This window comes from Oryzias latipes, chromosome 21 (assembly GCF_053564925.1).
Source record: "Oryzias latipes strain Hd-rR chromosome 21, Olatipes_Hd-rR_3.1".
Lineage (NCBI taxonomy): Eukaryota > Metazoa > Chordata > Actinopteri > Beloniformes > Adrianichthyidae > Oryzias > Oryzias latipes.
Window position 1 is genome coordinate 29,776,340 of NC_136257.1, and position 22,463 is coordinate 29,798,802.

Sequence of the window (22,463 nt, forward strand, 5' to 3'; positions counted from 1 at the left end):
AACAGGACAGTTTACATTTCTGTCGTCTTTGGTCCTTACGATCATTACTTTGCTTTTGGAGGGATTGTATTTTATGTCAAAGTCTCTGCCATAGTCAGAACAAACTTTTAAAAGTGTTTGTAACCCAGCACTGTAGGGGCTAAAAATGACAAGGTCATCAGCATACATAAGATGATTAAAGGTTTGACATCCAACAACACATCCAGTTTTGCACAGATTCAGATTAGTGGATAGGTCATGAATATACACATTGAATAGAAATGGAGAGAGGATCCCCCCCCTGTTGAACTCCATTGCTTACATAAAAAGGCTCTGATAAGACATTGCCCCATTTGACTACCATTGTTTGATTAGCATACCAGAAAGCCAGGAGTCGTACAAGATATTTGGGCACTCCTCGATTAATTAGCTTCTGAAAAAGCTTGAGGTGGTTGACCCTGTCAAAAGCCTTAGTGGCATCAATAAAACACAGAAATACAGATGTATTCAGATGCAGGTATTTCCCAACTATTTCCTGTAACGCGTAGATACACATATCAGTGCCGAGGCTTTTTTTAAAACCAAATTGGTTCTCACTTGTTAAAAGATGCACTTCGAGTCTAGTCAATAAAACATATTCTAAAATTTTTGAAATGTTGCTGGAAAGGGCAATCGGTCTGTAGTTCGACAGACTATTTAAACTGGCGGTCTTGTCTTTGATGACGGGAATTAATACAACTGAGAGAATTGAATCAGGCAGGACTCCATGGGTTAAAAAGCCAGTGAAACACATGGCCAGCAGGGGCAGTAATTTAAAACTTGAATATTTTAAATGCTCGACTGTGATGTCATCAAGACCACATGCTTTGCCTTCTTTTATCTTTGAAATTGCATCTTGAATCTCACTTGCACGAATAACCATTGTGTCTGTAAAATCCACATTGTCAATAGAAACTGCATGACTTTTTACCGAATTAAGCAGGTCAGAATAATGCTTACGCCATAAATCAGCAATGTTATCAGCACCACATACACCTTCAATGTTGGATGGCAATGAAGTTTTACGATTATTCATAGGATTAACCTCCTTCCAGAATTTATGGTAATCATTATTTTGTAGACCTCTGGCCAGAGAGTCTGCTCTCATCATGTTTTCTTGCCTTTTGATAATGCGAAGTGAATATTTGAATCTAGCAGTAGTCATTTTCTTGCTCTCAAACAAGGCACCTTGACGAGGCTTCCCAGCTTCATGCCAGAGTCTGAAAGCGTCCCTGGCTGCAGCGTGATGTTCAGCTACAAAGTCCAACCAAATTGGTTCTCACTTGTTAAAAGATGCACTTCGAGTCGAGTCAATAAAACATATACATTTCGGATTCTAATATACCCTCTTTTGCGTTTTTTTTTTAATTAAAAAAAAAAAAACAGTATTTATTCATTGTTTATTGCTTTAGGCTCGAATTTTTTTCCCTTTATTTTATTGTCAGTTTTAAAAAATTATAATTATTATTAGAATTGCCTTTTTTCCCCACAGCCCTCTCCCCCTTCCGTAGAATTTGACAGAACTATCCCTTTAAAAAGTCTTCGCAGGGGAACAGTCCATTTCTCTAAAAAAGGGGGAACTCCCGCACTCCTTCACCGGATGAAATAGAGAAAAGAAGAACAGAAAAAAGCTCTGAACAACAGCAGTGACTGCTTTTGAGTCCTAGTTAACAAGGAGACATACAAATCTCCTAGAACCGACATTCATTTCATACATTCTTAATTGCTATGGAGCTTTCCTATTTATAGCATCAGCTGTTGCACTCCAAAGATTAGCTGCTCGGCGTGTATTCGGCAGATGTGGGCAGCACAGTCCCGGTTGAAGGGCGGTGGTGGTTTAAAGCCGAGGACGACGGCGAGGAGGAGGAAGATGTTGGCGTGAGAACGTCTCTGGATCGGCGTGGAAAAGAAGCTCGTGAAGGTAAGCGACCTCAGTTCAGCGAGGCTAGCTTGTTTAAAACGAGCCGCGTGCAGAGTATTTTTTTTGTTTTATGCTAACTTCGAAATGAAGCAAATCCGTTACTCAGGCTCTACTACTGACGTTTTCTTTTGCCCTCAAACCCACTCGGGCCTCGGCAGACTGTGACAAAAATCCCCCGTGGGCACGAGAGAAAAAGATAAATACAATTAATCAACGCCCCCCTCAAAAATACGCGTTTGTTTTCAACATTAATGGGAGAAATAGGATAAATAGTCACCCGCAGTTTTGTGCTAAAAAAAGCAGGAATTGTGGAGAAGATGAAGCAGATTCTTCTGCGTCAAATAGCATGATGATGTCGTTCAGGAGAGCCGCAATTTTTATGGTTAATCACCATTAAAGGAAGTCAATGGGAGGCTTGACTTAAGCTTCACCCAAAAAAGCGACATTAGGCTAGGACCCCAACCATGTTGTTGTTTTTTTTTACCAACAGGTTGCAGGTTTGACGGCCTGCTGGCATTATCCTATTAATTAAGATGATCAGCCCTGCTCTGGAGAAAACGCTTCCTTTGTATATATACAAAAAGCAGATTTTTTTTCATTTATGGTTTATACTTGATGCACGACATGGTATCCAGTAAAAATAATTATAGCATCAAGTACTCGGTGTGCGCATGTGCAGTAGTCACATCACAGGTAGGGTAAAGTCACGTGAAGCAATGGGACATATTTGTTGGAATTCTTGGATGAGCTTAATTATTTCCTAAACAAAATAAAAAAAACATCAATATGCTGTTAAAAAAGGGAGATGTATTTCTGTGATTTTTGAGGATGATGTCCTGCTTACAGAGACTGAAAACTGCACGGCAATGCTTAAAAATTTAAGTTTGACCATTTAAGTCCAGGTAGGTTCTGTTAAAAGTGTTAAAGTCTTGTCTGATTATCTTTTGATCTATTTGGTCAAGCGTTCCCAGTGGTCTTTTATTTATGACTATGCTAAAAAAACTGTGTTGTTTTCTAGGACTTCGTTTCCGCAGAGCAGCTATAGTTCATTAGAAATGCACCCACGAGTCGTGGGCGGGACTTTCTTTCACTCTCAGCTACTGAGAGCTCTCTGTTTACATGTTGTCCTACTAGCTTGCAGCAGGTGCAACATAAATGGCGAGGGATATCGTAGCTCTCCAGCCGTACAGCCGGTCGAGGAAAACAAAGGCCTACGTGGATCTATTTGTCTGCAAGTGGGTGCATTGGAATAGAGCGGCGCAGGAAGCCTTTTTCATAACGAAATGCTCAGAAATGCAATTTTAGCTGTATTCATGTATGTCCTTTATCAGTAGAAACATACCTTAAGAACATGTTAAAAACACCAAAAAGACCATTTTCATCGATGAAGGTTATTAAAGTGAGGCTCTGTTCAAAGTTTTCTCTAAAACATCATCATTCAGAATCAAATAATTACAGGCAGCAATATATTTGATTTGTTCTTAGAATCAGGTGGATAAAGTCTGGTTAAGTAAAGACCTTATTTATTCGTTTTTGACATTAATGTAGGGTTGACTAACTTGTGGTTGCGATGGACTCTACGACAGGAAGGAAGTTATTCTGTCTTGTATCTTTGAGTGTGCAGGACAACTGAAAGTCAAAAATGATCTGATCATGGGGGGAGTTATTTTGTTTGCTCCCATGCAGGTTAGATGGTCCCTTTCCTCCAATCGGCTGTCTGTTCCGCTGGAACTGAAGCCACAGGGCTCTGCAGAGGCCAGGCGCACAGTTTGTGTTGTGCTGTTGGGCAGTGCACACTTCTTTGGTGAGGGAAATCCTGACGCGCCCTGCAGGGTTGTGACCTGACTTGGCTTTAGCATGGCTGCCCGGTGAATGACGTGAGTTGTGTACAGCTGGTACAGTCACAGGTAGATGGATTCTCCTCGGGGTCTACTATACTCTTAAGACACAAAGAGGTTCTTGCATCTATAAAAAAACGCTTTGCTGTACAGATTCTGAGTCTGTGGACTGTTTGACATCCATCCAGTTGACCTAAAGATGGTGTTTCATAAAAAACAAAAAAGGTTGAGACACTCCCAGCCTTGCCTGGCTGGGTGACTTCTGCAGACTAACTGAACGACTGGTTGGCTTTGAAAAGGAAGGAAGCCTTTTTCCTTCCCTCCATTGTGGCGAGCGGGACGGGATGGACTTCAGCCAGCTGACAGCTGTTTCCTGCTGGATGGAAGAGGAATGGTGCGTGGGTGGGGGTGTCGTGTGAGTGCTAAGTGAGTGTGTGGCTTTTTTTGTTGTCAGATTTGAACTTCAAACACGAGGTTCTTTGTGGGACAGAGGAGAAAGTTTTAGCGTCATTCCAAGCATTTCCTTTACATTTGAACACTTTTAAAATGGGCTAAGAGATGATCGGAGTGGGTCTTGAACCAACAGATCCCTGTTCATGTTCTTTTCTGTAATGTTAGACATCAGAAATCTCTATCAAATGTCTTATTTTGTTGTAACTTTTGCACCCAGATCCAAATCTGACATTCATGTGAAGATTGCTGCATTCAGCCTTTAAAGAATCCATTTCTACACCAGGGTTTGTGTGGTTCACGTTTGACCTCATGGCCTGACATTCTCCCATAGGACATCTGGTTAAGTGCAGATTTCATAGTTATTGCAGGTCACACAGCGGTCCCAGACCATTACACTTCTACTACTGTTTTGAACTGTTTTCTGAAATGCTGTGTTGGTTGGACCTGAGAATGGAAACTTTTGGGATCCTGTTTCCAATCTTTTTGGTTGGTCAGTCACAGGCTAAGGCAAAGCTTTGTTTTGTGCAGTTGTGTTAACCAGGGTTACTAAAATAAACTAATATTTTAATAACACAGGTTGTCGTTCCCCTTAAAATGTTGTGCATTATAGAGCAACCAAACAGTTATTTTATTGTTTTGTTTTTGTATTCTGATCTTGTGTTTTTATAGAATGAGTGTACCCTGAAAAAATGTTTTGGACAATAGGTTAGTGTCTGCATGTGTCAGTTAATTTCTTTTTAGGATGTCCCTGCCTCCGTTTGTACAGTGTTTTACTTACGGGGCGGCCGTGGTGCAGCGGTAGGGCGGTCGTAAGATTGCAGGTTGGATTACCGCCTTGCACGCCCATGAGTCGATGTGTCCTTGGGCAAGACACTGAACTCCACCTTGCCTCTGGTGGGAGGTTGGAGGCGGTGTTCGGCAGCGAAGCCGCCACCAGTGTGTGAATGTGTGTGTGTGACTGGGTGAATGGGTCGGTGACTGTAAAGCTCTTTGGGCCTTGTAGGTCGAAAAGCGCTATATAAGTATACGCCATTTACCATTTACTTAACTAGCCTTTGTAATACAACGTTGGTATTATTGATTAGGCATGTTGCCTTTGCTGTTGACAAGTTGGCAGGTTTGCCGATTGGATCCACAGTAAGGCTATTGGTTTATTTTTGCTTTCACTTTTGTAATTTCATGAGTTCTTGATTTACATCTGCTTTTCAAGCTGGAATGTGTGGCTGATAATAAACAGAATAAATTAAAGAGCCACTCTGATTTAAAAATGTTTTTTTTGGTGTTTTTTTTTTTTTTACATGTTTTTGTGGCATTTTTCTGATGATGGAGGACCTATATAAAGATAATTAAGCGTAAAATTTCCTTTCTGAGCATTTCTTTATTCAAATCACTGTGAATCAGAAGCAGATGCAGTAAAGCAGTTGGAAAAAGCTTGTAGATGTGACCTAGAGGCGACTACGGCAAGCCACAAGCTCCCTGCTCCATTCTAATGCATCCACTTGTAAACAACTAGATCTTTGGGATCTGGCTCAAAACTTTACGGGTAGCTCCAATATTTCTCGCCATTTTTGTTGCAGTGGTTTTGTTAAGTTGGGGATGTGAGGGGGTGTAAGCTGGTGGGAGAGACTGTAAACTGATGGAAGATCTGAAGAAAGGGCAGGGTTACTCCATTTATTCCACGCCAACAGTCCCGCCGTCAACTTTTCCAGTTTCAAATGAACTATTGCTGTTCCGCATAAACTATGTCCTAGAAAACAACAGACGTTATTTGATTCTTGGTTAAAAACAGCATTATGATAAAAGACCACTGGGAATGCTTTTACTATAGATATAAGGTGATTGGAGTCAGACTTTACAACGTTTGACCAAATGTAATGATAATCTCTGGTCCAGTTTAAGTGCTAAAGTTGGGGGCGGGTTTGACCGTGACTCCTGCTGTTTCATCACCATGGTGATCAAAAATCCCACACCGTCACAGCTCTAGTTGACTTCTCCAGTACCGATAGCAGAACCGTCTAGGTGAGATATTAACGATACTGTGGTCTTGAAGAATGTTGCCCCGGGGATCGTTCAATACAGGGGATCGGTACCCGTAGGAAAGGGGCATGGTGGAGAACAGTCACCGAAGCGGTCGCTTTGCATATCGCCAAAGACATGGGACCCATATATACAGTGGCGAAGACGGGGTTTATAATTTAATTAAAACCTTAGACCCCAGATATGAGCTGTATTGTTAATCCTTTAGAAAATGGTGCTACTCTGAAGGTGAATGTTTGTCTCCTTTTAGTCTAGACTACAAAGAAAAACACAGCTGGGACTTTGATTCCAAGAATGTTAATTTATTTATTATTTATCCCAGAAATGGGGGTTACATTTGTGTTGCGTTTGATTAAATAAAAGCAAAATTAGCTTTAAGTTGTCTGCTGTTTGTACTTAGTGCTTTCCTTCAGTAGGGGGGGGGGGCTCTGGAAAAAATCGGAAATTGAACGTGAGCCCCAACAAGATGATGGTTTCTGCAAAGAGTAAAGAAGAGCCCCTCAAATGTCCTCTTGGGAGCTAAATATCCCAATGATTGAGGTATCATTACTCACTGGCGGAGCTGGTTCCACTCGGTGCTACAAGATGTATTTAAAACATAAAGAAGGCAGCTTGCTGTTTTTAAAAAGTTGAGCTGTGGAAGGGATACAGTAGAGCTACAAACTTGTGTGGCTCTCTGTTTTTTTTTTACTGTTCTGTTATCCTTATGCCGGCTCTGTTACATGATGCTGGGGAGCCAACTGTCCTGGTCTGACCCTTCCAGATGATTCTGTTGTGGGAATAAAAACTGCGTGTGAATTTTTGTACAACTTAAAATCCTCCTGATTTACAAAGGCCTCTACAAATCTCACACTTCACAGGGCTGTTTATCCTTATTTCAAAAAGGCCACAATTACAAGCCACAGGAATCCATCCTGCGGTCGTACTGAACTAAAAACGAGGAATGTCATGCATGTCGTCTGGAATTCTTTGCATAGAATATGTAACCAGTTTGTATCTCTGGTTTCTTGCAGCATCTTTGTGTATTTTTGCCTTCTGCATCTTGGCAGACTGGCTGTTAACACAAAAGCAGCGAGGCGCTAATGCTGGCAACAAAACGCTGCTTTGTTTTCTGTAACTCTAAAAGTGTTTTACAAAAACACTGTCTTTACTGCAAAGCAATTAGCCTTTTTTTTAAAAGCACGTTTGAATCTCAAATACTACAAAAATTTTAGTTAATCATTAACATGTGTTAGAAAATGTTAGCATGAATCATTTGTTTTACAAACGTTAGCTTTTATATTTATTTGGCACATACATTTACTTTAAAATTGTTTTCCCGGGTACCCGGTTTTGGACCAGAACAGTTTTCCTGTTTCTGTTGGATGGTGGTGAGGGGGATGAAACACGTCGGCACATTTTGGTTTGGTTCGCTTTCGTATTGCTCTTTTAAGAGTAGATGTAATGGTAGTAGGGCTGCACGATTTGAGGAAAAGTCGCGATTTGCGATATTTGTGATCAATATTGCGATGACAATATAACATGCAATATATGAACAAATAGCAAAACGACTAAAAACATTTCCATTTCACTGCAACAGTTTAATTTAAATAAGTCAACATAACTTGAATTATACTCCACATGACCCTCGTCTATATAGGAGGCGAACATCTAACATAAAGGGGCTCCATCCAAATGGTCAACAACGTGAAGGGCTCCATCCGATTGGTCAAATGCATAAATGGATTTATTTGATTTTTTTTAAATACTTCAAGCTGCCCAAAGATCTTTTTTTAGCACATTTACGGTAATCATTTATTGACATTTGTGCCGTCTTTTGCGAAATGCGTATTGCACAGCTTGATATAACGATAAATTTGCGGTTTATTGTGCAGGCCTAAATGGCGAGAAATACAGTTTCACTGGTTTGGTCCATATCAGATATCAAGTGAGCTTTCACATTGCACTTTTGAGAGTAGACTGAACCACCAGGAAGTGCCACAGTTGAAACAGAACTCCAGTTTCACTGATGTTGTCCATATCAGAGATGAAGCAAGCTTCACATCCGCCCAGGAAGGGTTATTCCAAGAAAAAAACTGTTTTTGGCACAAATTGAGTCTGACATTTGTTCATCACTGATCTTTTTCCAAATATTGTCATAAACATATCAATTAACTTAAAAATGGCGGGTAAAAATGGAAAAATTACTGTTTTTTCTTTTTTCTTTTCTTTAGTCATGTTGTAGGGTTTGCTATATTATTATAATTATTATGCTTTTATTTTGTAGAGTCGACTCTTTCCTTGTATTTGGAAAGAATTCACCTAACCTTACAATGGCATTTCTGAGATTCTGAATGGGGGACCCATAAACGCCATCCTTCACATTATTAATGGGAGCATTAAATGCTTTTTTTAAATGCTTTTTTTTAAAGCTTTTATATGGTTACCATGGTGATGAGATGGCAGCTGCAGCAACAAAAGAGAAGGGGGTAAAAAAAAAGCCTTAACTCCTCTCTCTGTTTCCCGTTTCCCTTCTCATTGTCCTTTTTAAAAAGCCAGGTGCGTCTCATCAGCCACCTACTAGCCTACTTCCACATCGTTACCGGCGCCGTAGAGGTAACCATGGCGATGAGCGCAGTGCCAAGTGACAACTTGCCAACCTACAAGCTGGTTGTGGTGGGGGATGGAGGTGTCGGTAAAAGTGCTTTAACCATCCAGTTTTTCCAGAAGATCTTTGTGCCAGACTATGATCCCACCATCGAGGACTCTTACCTTAAACACACAGAGATCGATGGACAGTGGGCCATACTTGATGGTGAGTTTTCCTCCTTTTCAATTCAATTTTATTTGTTTAGCCCAAATTCACGACAGTCTCAATGGGCTTCGTACCGGTAGTTGTAAGGTAAATGTACAATCAAAAAGGATCATAAATGCATAGAATTCAATAGGATAACACTAAAACTTTAACTAAACAGACTAAACTAAACTGGCATCCCTGCACTTAGACCCTCCTTCGAAGAAACCTCAGGGGTGTCCATATGAAGGAGGGATCCTCCCCCAGGACAGACAGGCGGTGTACCAGAACTCATAGAGAAGAACTAACTTATCTAACTCTACAACTACATATTTAAAGTCCAGCAGATGATCTTCATCCAATTCAAGTTGGGGGACGGCTGGGGGCACGAGACCAGCCAGATACAGGATCCACACCCAGGTATAGGAGCAGGAGCAGAGCTAGCCAGAGACGAGGTACACAGTCAGGTACAGGAGCATGGATGAGCCAACTGGAATCTGGAAGCACTCCCGCCCACCAGGAGGAGAGAGGGAAAGAGGGAGAGAACATGAATCGCACTACACCAAACAGAGGGAACTAAATGATGAATAATGATCAAGAATAGAGAAGAGAAGGAGGGTAGAAGTAGATGAGAAAAGAGGACAGAACCCCAGTGCACCATAGTTACCCCAGCTTAAACTTCTAGCGGCCTACTAACAACTTTATTGTTAAGTTTAAACACATTAACATTAAGTTAAGTAATCTCAGAACACTAGCTAGTCTGACAATAAGCCTCTCCAAAGAGGAATGTTTTCAGCCTAACTTTGAATGTAGAAACTGAGTCGGCCTCTCTTCCATGAGCTGGGAGCTTATTCCATAAAACAGGGTCTTGTTGACTAAAGGCTCTACCTCCAACTGTGCTTTTACTAATTCTAGGAACCACAAGCAGTCCTGCATTTTGGGAGCAAAGTGTTCTGTTTGGTTGGTAAGGGACTATGAGGTCTTTAATATAGGACGGGGCCATGGGGCATTTTAAACTTGATTCTAGAATCAACTGGGAGCCTTTTGTTCAAACTCAAATTGATATTTGAGTTAGGTTTTTCATTGCAGCATTTTTAGTTTTAGTTTTAGAGACGACATTTGGTTAAAACTACCGCAAAGAAGAAAAAAAAAGAGAAAATAAGTATTAAATTGATAGAAAAGCAGGAGAGTGATGCAGCCCGCTGGACAAGTGAACTCGTATTTCTTTTCCATCCCTTTTTAATCTAAGGTCCACTTTGTCCTGCATGAAAATTCCAAGGCACACCAACAACCAGAAATGTAAAAAAAAAAAGGTCTTACTCTTAATAATAAGGCTCTTTTTTAATATTATTATATAATATACAACTAGTTGTTGTACAGTGAAGCATTAATTTAATTATATAGTCTATATTGACAATATGCAGTCATTTATATCAAAGTATCCCAAGAAAAGAATTGGATTAGGGGAAGAAAAAGTACTTTATGATCTTTTTAATTAATATTTCTGTCTACTCTGAGCAACCTGGATGAGCACAGAGCTGATATCCTGGCGTTGGTAAATGCTTTCTAGACCAACTGAATGAAATGGAGCAATTTCTCATGGCCCACTATTGCACCGCGGCACTCTGGTTGAAGAACGCTGGTCTATAGCATCATGGCAAAGCCTGGTTTTAAAGGTCTACCCTGTCATACTTCATCCTATACCGTGGTCTGGGTGAAAACTCAATTCTGATTGGCTGCAGGTTCTCCATCAAACAGTAATATTTGACACTTTTATAATACAACCTCAGACCAAATAGCCTGAATGTTCTGTATTAAAGTGCAGGCCTAGACCCCAGTTTGTAACCAAAACAACAATCTGTTCATGATCAGAGTGAATGGTGGGTATTTCTTGGAATACAGCGATCTAGGAACTACTTGTTTGAAACAAACTTTTTTTTAACAAATATTCACCAGTTTCCTCAGATGATTAGTTCTCATACACCAGCTACAGTGGAGCAAAGCTGTAGGTTCTGTGGCTGACACCACTACAATGCATCACATCACGTATCAAATGATCTTCTTGTGGAAAACAATTAAAAAATAACAAGACTAGAGTTTTTCCATTATTCCTTTTCTAAGTGACTTTCTTAGTTTTCTATTAACATCTAAAATAAAGATACCCTAATATCCTTAGTGCGCTTGAACAGTCATTTTTCCAGTACTCTGTACTGTTTAGTCAGAAAAAGTATGGCTCTGTGGCCTAGTGGGGGAGTGTCTGCCCTGAGACTAGGAGGTCATGGGCTTAAAACCATGGTTGGGTAATAATACTGTAAATATGTCACCCAACGCCTCCATTGATGGGTTAGACCACCTAAATGGTCCCCCAGGGGAGGGGGCAAATGGGAAGAAGTCATTTGCCACCCTCAGGTGTGTGACATTTAAAGATCTGCTTAGATGAAGCTTAAAGCGGAATATGCTGATGCTAAAGTTGGGATAAAGGACTGATGGGTTTGCTTCCCCTCAGTGCTGGACACGGCAGGCCAGGAGGAGTTCAGCGCCATGAGGGAGCAGTACATGAGGACGGGGGACGGCTTCCTCATCGTCTTTTCCGTCACGGACAAGGCCAGCTTTGAGCACGTGGACCGGTTCCATCAGCTCATCCTGCGGGTCAAAGACAGGTACTGTGCAACAGCTTTGAGACAGAAAGGACCACGGTTCGTTCACCCGTTTATACCATTGACTGTATCTGAGAACTGGACCCAGTGAAAGTGACATCACCCAAAGGAAATGGCTCTAATGAAATGAAGTCAGTTCAGTCGCTATGTTTTTTCACAATGCAGACGCCGCCATGTTGGAGACGGATGTCGGCGCTAATCTGTAATTGGTCTGGGTCGTTCTGAGTCAACATTTCTATGGCAACCTATCAGAACTGAGCTTGTTGGAAGTCCACACCTCTTCCACTTCAAAATGGACTAAACAAAATCTGTCAAACATTTGGAAAGTTGAACCTGGGGGCCAGCAGGCACCAAATTCTTTTGAGGAATCTGACTGGTCAGTTTAAAACTTGAATAACTTGCAAGAACATGTTAATAAATGTAGCAGCGAAAGAATGGTTATTCTGACCAACAGGTGTGTATTTCTCTATGGGTTTTCACTTCCTGTTTGGAACACCAGGTGTGTGGGGGGGGGGGGGGGTCCTTCAGTCTAGTTCCCATTTACAGTCAGTGGTTTTGTAACAAAGAGTAAGACTTCCTGTTTGAGGCTAGAGGCTGACTCAAACCAGGTCAGGTATCCCCAAAAAACCCTCCTGTCTCACTAATTATACTCATTAAAAGCTTTCTGCCTCTGTGGCTGTGTGGAACAGAGCTCTTCTGGGGTGAATCTCACCTTTTTGTTTAAGTGTAAGATTAAAAGTGTCACTCATGGAAGAACCTGACAGGTGACGGTCAAATCCTCTGCTTTATAACGGCAATTCTTGGGGCTCTTAATAACCATCACCTGGCTTCAGACCACATCTCTTGTTAGTGTTTATGAAGGTTTACAGCACCATGTAGGAATTCCCACAGTAAGTTTGTAAACTGTTGGGCGTTCTAAAAGAAAGATCTTTGAGACTTTACAGTCTGACATTCACGGCGCTTCTATTTCACGGGACTTTGATGTCTGCACAATCATGCTGTGCCTTGTTCCCAAAATAAGAGCCATTTGTGAAATTTAACACCTTTCAGTAACATTACGTTTCCAGTTTGTGCAGCCCAGGATGAATGTTAACTGATACTGCACGTCAACTGGGTTTATTAAAAAAGGATTTTTATAGGAAATGAAGACCATTTTCCAAAATGTTTGACCTTTTTTATCTCAGAGAGGCCTTCCCCATGGTGCTGGTGGCTAACAAGGTGGACTTGGTGCATTTACGAAAGGTCACCGCAGAGCAGGGCCACGAGATGGCTGCAAAACACAACGTAAGTTTGACCTTTGACCTTTTAGAGTTCCAGCAGATTCATTACGTTACAGGTTTGCACTGAAGAATCTGCAGACGAATAAAAGTAATTTATTTTCTGAAATCTGACATTTTTCATTTCATTCTCAGAAGCAGACGACTTAATTGCTGTATTTGTTTCTTTAAACACTTTAAGTTTTATTGTTCCAGATAGTAGTAGTCTATAAAGTTAAATCTCTATCCTTGTTTTACTGATAGGTTTCAAGAACTTTTAGATTTAGCTTCATTTCTTTTCCTGCTAACATGGGATTAATATTAGTGTCTGTCTGTTTGTCAATTCTAATGTAGAAAACTGTTTCATCAGATGATTTCAGACATTTCTGTATTATTCCCAGATAACCTACATTGAAACCAGTGCCAAGGATCCTCCGATGAACGTGGACAAAGCCTTCCATGAACTGGTCCGAGTTATAAGGTGACTTCTTCATCTTTGCATCCTTTCTGGTTTGTGAGTCGTACACTCTGAGTAAAAGAAACTCTGGGATAGATATATTTTAGCACAGCTTTACGAAAAAAATCATTTTCTTTGATGTTAAAGTTATGGAAGCAGATTAAATTCGCTCCAAGGAAATTGTAATTGTTTCTCTGGATAGTTTTTTTCCGGCATAAATTGTGTAGAACTACAAACTCAGCAGGTGTGTTCTGTTGAACTGATCGCTTCGGTTGTAATTCATTTTCTCCATCACTACAAACAAAAATGAATTGTTCATCCAGGAAAACAGACATGTTGTGGCTTCTGGTCAGTTTCTTATTGCCGATCAACTTGTAGTTTTTAAACTATCTCAGGAAAGATAAAAATATTTAGAAAAACGTGTTAACCTAGTTCAAAAAACCCACTTATTTTAAAAAAACAAACTTTAAAAAAAACAAAAGGTGGCGATTTTTCCATTTTTGACTGAATGCAACAGGCTTCCATAGATACGACGGAGTATTAGGGCCACCAAAAAAAAAAAAAAAAAAAGTAAAATTACGACATTTTATCTCGTAAATTTACGAGAAAAAAGTCATAGATTAACAAGGAGAAAACACCGAAGTTGTCCGTTTATCGAAGCATCGCTTGAAGATGAAAGATGTGGAGCCTTTTGTGAAGCTTTATTTCCAGGTTTATAATAGGTTTGAAACAAACAGTTTCTGAACCTTTGGCGACTCAAAATCAGATTGTCAGTGGAGCCGGTTTTCTGGGGTTCAGTGTCAGTAAAGCGGAGTTTCATATGTAAAATAAGGAGCTCAGAGACACGTTTGGGTGCAGTGGATCGCTGCAGCTTTTATTCTCCTTTTCATTCACAAACCCTGAAGTTCATCTGTCACCTTACGTCATGAACCTGTCATCAGATCCGAACACCAATGCGGAAGTAAACGTCCCGTTATATCATTAAACAACAAAGATGAATGAAAATAGTCTATTATATTAGCAGTAGAACGTTGAAAATGCCAAAAAAGTGATCCTCCTCCTCAGACGGAAGCGTCACACAAACGTAGAGATCTTGTTTTTGGTGGAGGAAGAAAGGATTGAAGTGGAAAGCTGCAGGGACACGGATGGCTTCATCGGGCTGCAGGGATCCTGCAAACCAACCATCAATAAATAAAACTTTAATAAATTGTAAATCAAACAAATGAGCTTCCAGATATTTGGAGCGTTCAAGCTCATTCAGCTCACCTGTTCAACAAAGTTTAGTCGGTCTGCTCTGCTGCTGCACGGCGTTCACCTGCTGCTCTGCATGCTCACTTCCACTTAATATCGTAAATTTACGAGTTTTTTTCTCATAAATTTATGACTTAAAATCTTGTAAAATTACGAGTTTTTTCTCATAAATTTACGAGTTTTTATCTCCTAAATTTAGGTGATTAAAAACTCGTAATTTTACTTTTTTTTTTTTTTTGGTGGCCCTAATACTCCGTCGTACATAGAAAGTACAGTCATAAAAATACTTAAACACCCCGTGAGGTTCTTTCCAAGGCCTGTGGCTCTCATGCTGAAAGGCTGACTAAGGAAAGAAACATCCCAGATCCATTTCCTGTCTGCGTTGGTCATCTCAGAAAAATGGGCTTTTAGGACATACTGTAAGTTGACTCATATCCTCTTAATTGTGGCTGGCTCTGGGGAACAAACAATATGAACCAGCAAAGCTGAATCAACACCACCCTCTTGTTGTCAAACTTAAGATTGCATATTTTTTTATTAAGGGCTGGGGCACAGAATTAGGGGTCTGTATTGGGAAGAGTCTGGTGATATGATTTAACCGGAACACATTTTGTTTATTTTTTATTTTCATTTTTTTCTAATACGACCTAGAAAAAAACTTTAATACGTCTTCCATTGTAATAAAATTGTCATTCTGTTTATTTAATGATCACAACGTTAAGCACTGCAACTGTATCTCATATAAAAGTTGCTTTTACTTAGGGAAATTTGTAGTGCTTTTATTTTGGTAACTTAAAATCTAGAAAGGTAAGAGTCAACATTCTCTGATTTCCACAACAAACTATATTTTGAGTCTAAGAAAAAAAATGAATGTGCCTGAACCAATAGTATGATTGAGTGAATAAAGTGCTGTTTATTTCCAATATTGCTAACTGTAGCTTCTCCAGTACTCTTTTCACACACGATTTCATCTTCAGGGTGGATCTTCCCCCAGCAGTCATCACACATGACCCGTGTGGCGATGAGAAACATCTGCGTGCTCTCACTCCTGTTCACCATGCTTTATGAGCAGTTGGCCTTGCATGCAGGCTTTAGTTTGTTACTTTGTTAAGGACGCTCAAACTACAGAAAGTATCATCAAGAGCTGGTTGAGGATTTGTCACACCTGTAGAGAGGTGAGGCATCGTCTGTCCCAAACCCCTTTTTTTTTTTTAAGTGGAACGATCCCTTCTGAGAGAAATGACCTGTAAGTGAAGGAAGAATGCTGGACTTCTGCAAATTGAAAAGGAAGTGCATCCAGCCATTTTCCCTGAAAGTTTAATTCAATCCCACAATTCTTTGCAGTCACAACATTTGAACAGAAGAAACGCTGTTTAGAATAAAGCTACGGTCACATATGCTAAAATGCCAACGTGCGGCCACCTAAATGACCTAAATCGTTTTTTAGCTAATGCGACAGGTAGCCACACGGTGGCGTTTCTAATCGGGCTGCGACAATCGCAATTTTTCGGCCGCAGAGGTTTGAAGAAGTTGTTGAGATGAAACGGCGACTGGGCCATTTGTTGACATGGGTCAGCCACTGCCCTCACACATTTAGAGGGAGACCGGTGGCAGGAACTGTCGGCATTTATGACCACGCCAACCAGTAGCGGTTTTAGGCACGGGCCATACGGGCGATCGCCCGGGGCGGAAAAATGACGGAGGGGCGGCGCCAGCGGCTCAGCTCTTGTAAAATACTTTATGCATCACTATTGGTTTACTTATATCACAGAGTTTGTAACAGCCTGAAACCTGGCGGCGCCCCCGCCCCGCAGCTGCGCTCTCTCCTGTCTTTGAGAAGTAGACGCAAATGTGTGTGAGAAGGAGAAGGGAGGGGGCGCGGCGTGAAAAAGGAGAAGGGAGGGGGCGCGGGGTGAAGAAGGAGAAGGGAGGGGGCGCGGGGTGAAGGGTGCAGCCTGAGAGGTGAGCACGGAGCGCAAAACGCATGCGCAAACCTGGCTGGATCTTCTTCCAGGGGGGCAACGGTCGCGGGCCGCGGCTCAGTGCTTGATGAAAAAATAAAAATAAAAATTGCGCCGCCATGTAGCGAATTGGCGCCCCTGGGTGCAGCTGCACGTGCTCCTTCTGGAAATGTATGACGAACGGGGGGGGGGCTGCGGGTATAAAAAAGGTATAAAAAAATCATGCTTTTTTGGTTATTTTTGTGTGAAATGCCCAAATAAAAAATGGGAAAACAAAAAAAATTCTTCACTTAGATGACAGTTGGTTTAGTCGACAGACTTGATACCTATGTCAGGACATTTATGCTAAATGCAAAAACATCTGAAATATGGAGAAAAAAGGTCAAAGCTGGTGCCCAATTTAGAAAGAAAAGAGAAGAAGAGGAGAAAAGAGACAAAGAAAAGGGTATTATCGCATAGCTAGATGCACGTTTTCTAAATTCGAATGCTACCTGCCCTACAACAACAACAACGTTGCAGAGGAAAAATCTCTTGTTTGGTCTATCATGACCAAAACTGAAGTAGGCCCAAATATTGCAAATAACGTCATTTTTAAGATATTTATTCTTAAATGTTTGCTCTGCCTTAACTTGTAACATTAGTTATGATTCGTGTGTGTGTCTGCTCTGCTGTAACACAAAGTTTTTGTTGTGTTTTATTGTTGTATATTAGTTCATAATGTTAAATAAGCTGTGATGGTAGCATGCTGCTGCTGCTGCTGCTGCTGCTGCTGCTGCTGCTGCTGCTGCTGCAGCTGCTGCTGCTGCTGCTGCTGCTGCTGCTGCTGCTGCTGCTGCTGCTGCTGCTGCTGCTGTTAGCTTTTCAAAACTCCAGTTGATCAAGTCATACCTGAGATCACCAATGTCTCAGGAGCAACTCACTAACCTGCTGTTGTTAGTATCAATCATTCAGGGGGGGAGCAGATTTCATATGATGACGTTATTGACAAGCTTGCATCAGGAAGGCCACAAAGGTTAGGTTTTAGTTAGTGTTTTCTGTTCTTAGTGCTGCAGTTACATTTATTCTAGTGTATTATTTGTGTGATTTGTAGTTTATAATATTTATTTCAGATTATTTGTGTTTATTAAATATTTCCTAACTGTATTTTCAGTTACAATAAATGGACAAAGTGACTCTATTGGGGGGGGGGGGGGGCGCCAGAGGAGGGTCTCGCCCGGGGAGTAATTCAGGGTAGAACCGCCACTGACGCCAACCATTGTCAGGAAAACGTTGGGCGGCGGCAGAATCTTCAAGATTAGCGGCCGCTGTTGTATATGTGACCATAGATTAAATACAGAAAAATATGGAGGCATAGGGATTATTATTATTTTTATTATGGTTAGTTGTTGCAGCAGAAATATTTGAACTGATCTTAAGATTTTAACCTAAATATTTTCATTTTGTCCAGAAGTTCTTGTGTATTATTTTTGACACGACTAAAGCCTGCTTTTTCTGTTCCACTTTAGTACATCAGTAGTTCATGGCGGGTAAAGTGGCGCCTCATCCTGTCTGCTTTCGTGTCCAAAAAAAAAAAAAAGATTACGTTGATTTTTATTTTATTTTAATTTTTTTTTACATTAGCAGACCTCCCCTCTGCCGGGAAAGGAGATGAGACGGACTTCCCCACTTCTGTGAGCTTAAACGTTCACGAGCTCATCTCTAAACGGGTGGAGGGGTTTCCTGCATTTGTAGTCTTACAGCGTCATCATTCCCGTAGGTGCAGATGTGCGAGTTAATTTCTGTAAGACCCACTCCAATGAGAATTGTGTTTTTGCTGTTTTTAAACATGCTCTTGTAGCACTTTTCTGATGATGGAGGTCAAATATTACTTTAAGTCCTAGTGTCAGAATATTCCCAGGTGCGGATGTATGAACACGTTTCTCAAAACCCCAATCATGCACATCATGAACTCCAGAACACGCTCTGAAGTTTGTTCTAACTAGCTGCTGCTTCACAGCAAAGGAACCAGCGCTTCTCAACCCTCAGGAACAAACTCTTCCTGTTTACCCACAATCCCTCCCTTCCTGCAGCAAACTGGGATCTGCCAGATGTTTGATCGCTTTTAATTGAATTCTTTCACACGTGACTCTGCTTCCTTTCTCTGGATCTGCAGGCAACAGGTTCCAGAGCGAAACCAGAAGAAGAAGAAGAAGAAGATGAAGTGGAGGGCAGAGCGGTCCACGGGTTCCCACAGGTTCCACTGCTCCATCTTGTGACCTGTCCTGGCCTGTGAATCGCCTACGGCAAACACACACACAAACTGACCCACACACCCACACAGGGACACAACTTTGGATGTCAGGGACCCACTCCACAGCAGTGGTTTTGTACCGGTGCACAAAAGACAACGAGGGGGAGGCGGGCGACGACGACGATGATGGATCCAAAGCGATGAAGACTGCAGCCTCCCTCCTCACGGAGGTCCATCTGTGTTCAAGCCAATCTTCTCAATCAATTGTAATTTTTTAAAAACTTATTAAGAAGCGAGCGGCACAAAAGGGAGAGGTGCCAAAACGAGAAACTCTCGTTGGGGGGGGGGGGGAGTTGCATCTTGTCATTTTCTAGACGATCGTTTCTGCTACTGTTGAGTTTTTGTGGAACATTTTTCTGAAGGTTCGAGGACACGTCTGGATGAGATGGCACTGACTTTGATGTCACATGGAGCGGAAGTGCACCGATACTCCAGTTTGGGAATGTGAGGTGGGAACAAGTCAAAGACATGTAGTTTGTGGCCATAAAAACGGCAGTTTTCCACGTAGAACGTTAAGGAGAATCATGGAAGTATCTGTAACAGGTTTTAAGAGCCATGTTTACGCTTTGGGGTCGTTTTCCCTGCATGGATGCGGCACCAAAACCACTCTGCACCCTTTTCAGAGTTGGGGAAACTTAGCCGATCATGAGCAGTTCTGTACGAGTCCAAGTACGTCCTGCTTTTACAGGCTCCGTCGCTACTTTCCATATTTTTGATACGTTTATGAAAACGGTTTTTAGGTGTCCGTGTGGACAAAATCCCTGCTGTTTCACAGAGGACCACGGAGGCGTTGATGAAGATGAGGGATGGTGGTGGCCGCAGAAGCCCGTCTGCTCTGGCTGCAAACCAAAATCCACGTGATGTCACTTTACTTCAATCCAGGGACTTTTCCCACTTTGAAGAATTCAGTACTGTCCGACAATTCCCGGGAATCTGCCAGAGCTGCCGGAGCGTGAGGCTTACCGGCAGCTTCTTTGTTTGAAGTCCTCACTTTGGAATTCTGTGTTTGTTTGTTTGTTTGCTAGTGGTGAAGTGGATGGGAATGTACAATTTCTTAAATGGCGAGTACTGTTATCAGCCTGAGCTTGGGTGGACGACTCTCCAGTCTGGACTCTTGAAGGAAGACATTTTTGCACTTTTGAAACCCCTTTTTCTGACTTTCCTATCGGCACGTTTTCTCTCAGATCTGTGAGCGAGCTGCAGGGCAAAAGGAAAACCGTGTGAATGCGAACGGACGGAGTGAAGCCGGCTGGTTGGAGCCGAGCGTCCTCGCAGTGTCGGGAAGAAAGGTTTGATGCTAACTGAGTTGAAGGAGCACAGTGTTAAATCCAATCTACTGATGAAGGAAGCCTTAGAGTTAAAATACTGATTTTGAAGAAACAAACTGGATGGTCGGTGAGGAAATGATACTAAAAAAAAATGTATATTGAGAATGTTGCATCGTGAGTGTTTGATACCATTTTTGTATTCTTGATATTTTGCTTCTCTTTCAAAACTGAATAATTTATTATTGTATTACCTCAGTTTGTTCCAGGCCTGGACAAAGAAAAATAAATAAATATCAATTTGAAATATTTTTTCCCCCTGCAGCTCTAAGGCCTTTTGGCTTTTAAAGGGCCTATATAATGCTGTATCTAATTTTCTGAGCCTTTAAATGTATCATAATGTTAATTCCTCACAAAAAACAACCCCAAAGCTGTTTTTTTTCCTCTCCATTCACACATATTCCTCTAAAAACCTGCGCTCTGAGCACCAATCCCCTCCCAATGCATGAAAACGAGCGACGTCTCACATTGTGACGTAGATGAGTGAGGAACCGCCCCTTCCAGGAAGAGTCTGCGCTAATGCAACACCCACTTTCTCAGCGGAGCCAGCGGTGATCGTCAAAAACGCTTTTGGTTCACATGCAGAATGTGCCCATCCATCTTTGCAAAAGTCCCCGTTGGGTTTTGGCGGGAGAAACGCAGACACGCCGCTGAGGCCCACTCTAGGTTGACGTCATGAAACTCAGGAAAATAACTAATATTTGATCAAATATGTACTTCGTTGTGCCAAAGGTAATATCATGTGCATGGATATCGTTTACTATAAAAGGCTTGAGAATAGCATGATATAGGCCCTTTATGAACCACAGCTGTTAGCACTGGACCACGATGAAGGGACAGTTTTGATCCTCAGCTTTGTAGGAGCTCCAACATTTCAGGATAAAAAGAAACCTTCTCTTCAAAATTGTTCTCTGCATATTTCTGTAAATGAATCGGGTTGAGCTAGAAGGAAAAAAAACCCCAACAAAGAGATTTTAGTTTGTTCTGAACCAACAAATCTGCTCGGTTTGGGCTCGAAGCTGCTGATGAAAACACTAAATCCTGAGGAGACCAAGTGTTGAAGGAGAATCTAGATCCTGTAAATGTGAACCTAAAGGGACAATCTTGTTCAGAGGGGCCCTTGCTTTTTATTACTGGAGCATGAGAAATGCTGACTTTTTAGAATTCGTGATCCAAAAGTAATATGCAATTCTTAGTTGACAATTCAGCAAATTTATGCAAGTGGTAGGCCCCGCCCTGACGAGAGTCTGACAGTTAGCATTTCAAGGTGAATTTGACTCGGATAAATGCTTACACCTGGGGGAGACTATTCTGACACAAACCCCCCCCCCCCCCATGGAAAATTACAATGCAATAGATTTTAAGTTCCCATCAATTGAGTGTGAAGCAAACCGTGGATTGAAATGTCCTTTGGAAATATTGCATAGTAAAAAGCAAACTGCATTTTGAAAATGAAAGGTCAGATTGCATATCAAATTGTAAATTGTGAAATGCATTTGAATTTTGGCATAAACGACCTATAACTCAAAATGCAATTGATGATGTTTTTATTTATTGTTTATTTTTAAAATTGTCATATTGAGTTGTGATTTTTTTATTCTATTGAATTCTGATTTTCAAAATGTATTTTCATATTCCAAGTCTGAATTGCATATTACTTTGATTTATGCCTGAAACAACTTCCGTATAAAAGGGATTTAAGGGGTGTAAAGGGTTTTTGCTAACTTCATTTCCTGGAAGGAGCAAAAAAAGGAACTTCAGTTCAAATGTCTGCTTCTTTTTTATTATTTTTTATTTTTATTCGAGGTTACGTTTGGTTCCCTTTTGGCAGGTTGTGTCGGGTTTTGCTTTGTGAAACTGAGGAGCTAGACGAGGCTTGAAGACTGTGGCCTTTCTAATCGAAGCTTCTAGCCTCAGGGCTGAAAATTTTTCAATAAAAGAAAAATGATTGTGTCTGTACTCGCTCGTGTTGTTTATGTTTGGCCACGGCTAATGGGATGTCAGGAGTCTCGGCTGATCAGTCGTGGCGAACATGCTTGCTGCTGGAGAGGCCACTTGCTTGTTCAGCAGCAGCTCCCCTCATTAATCTTCAGAGCCGTCAGGGTCCATGGGGTCCGGCTCTGCGCGATGCTGAAAGCTTCATCTTTGCCTCATCGATTTCAGGCCCGTTGGGGAAAAAGGCGCACGCGGCCTCTGCTGCGGCGCCATAATTGATTCACATCCATG

The 22,463-nt window shown here is 41.4% G+C and overlaps 1 protein-coding gene across 2 annotated transcripts; it reads left to right on the forward strand.

The window, feature by feature from the left end:
* Positions 1–1,560: 1,560 nt before the first annotated feature.
* Positions 1,561–22,196, forward strand: mrasa (muscle RAS oncogene homolog a). 2 transcript variants are annotated; one of them, XM_011489965.4, is made up of 6 exons: positions 1,561–1,939; positions 8,802–9,061; positions 11,547–11,700; positions 12,882–12,981; positions 13,355–13,434; positions 18,775–22,196. In XM_011489965.4, the coding sequence occupies exons 2-6, from the start codon at positions 8,869–8,871 to the stop codon at positions 18,875–18,877; spliced, it is 630 nt and encodes a 209-aa protein (XP_011488267.1). In that variant the 5' UTR covers positions 1,561–1,939; positions 8,802–8,868; the 3' UTR covers positions 18,878–22,196. The 2 variants fall into 2 exon arrangements, with proteins under 2 accessions (XP_011488267.1, XP_004082041.1); XM_004081993.5 differs by having other exon boundaries at positions 1,562–1,939; positions 8,806–9,061.
* The last annotated feature ends 267 nt before the right edge of the window (positions 22,197–22,463 follow it).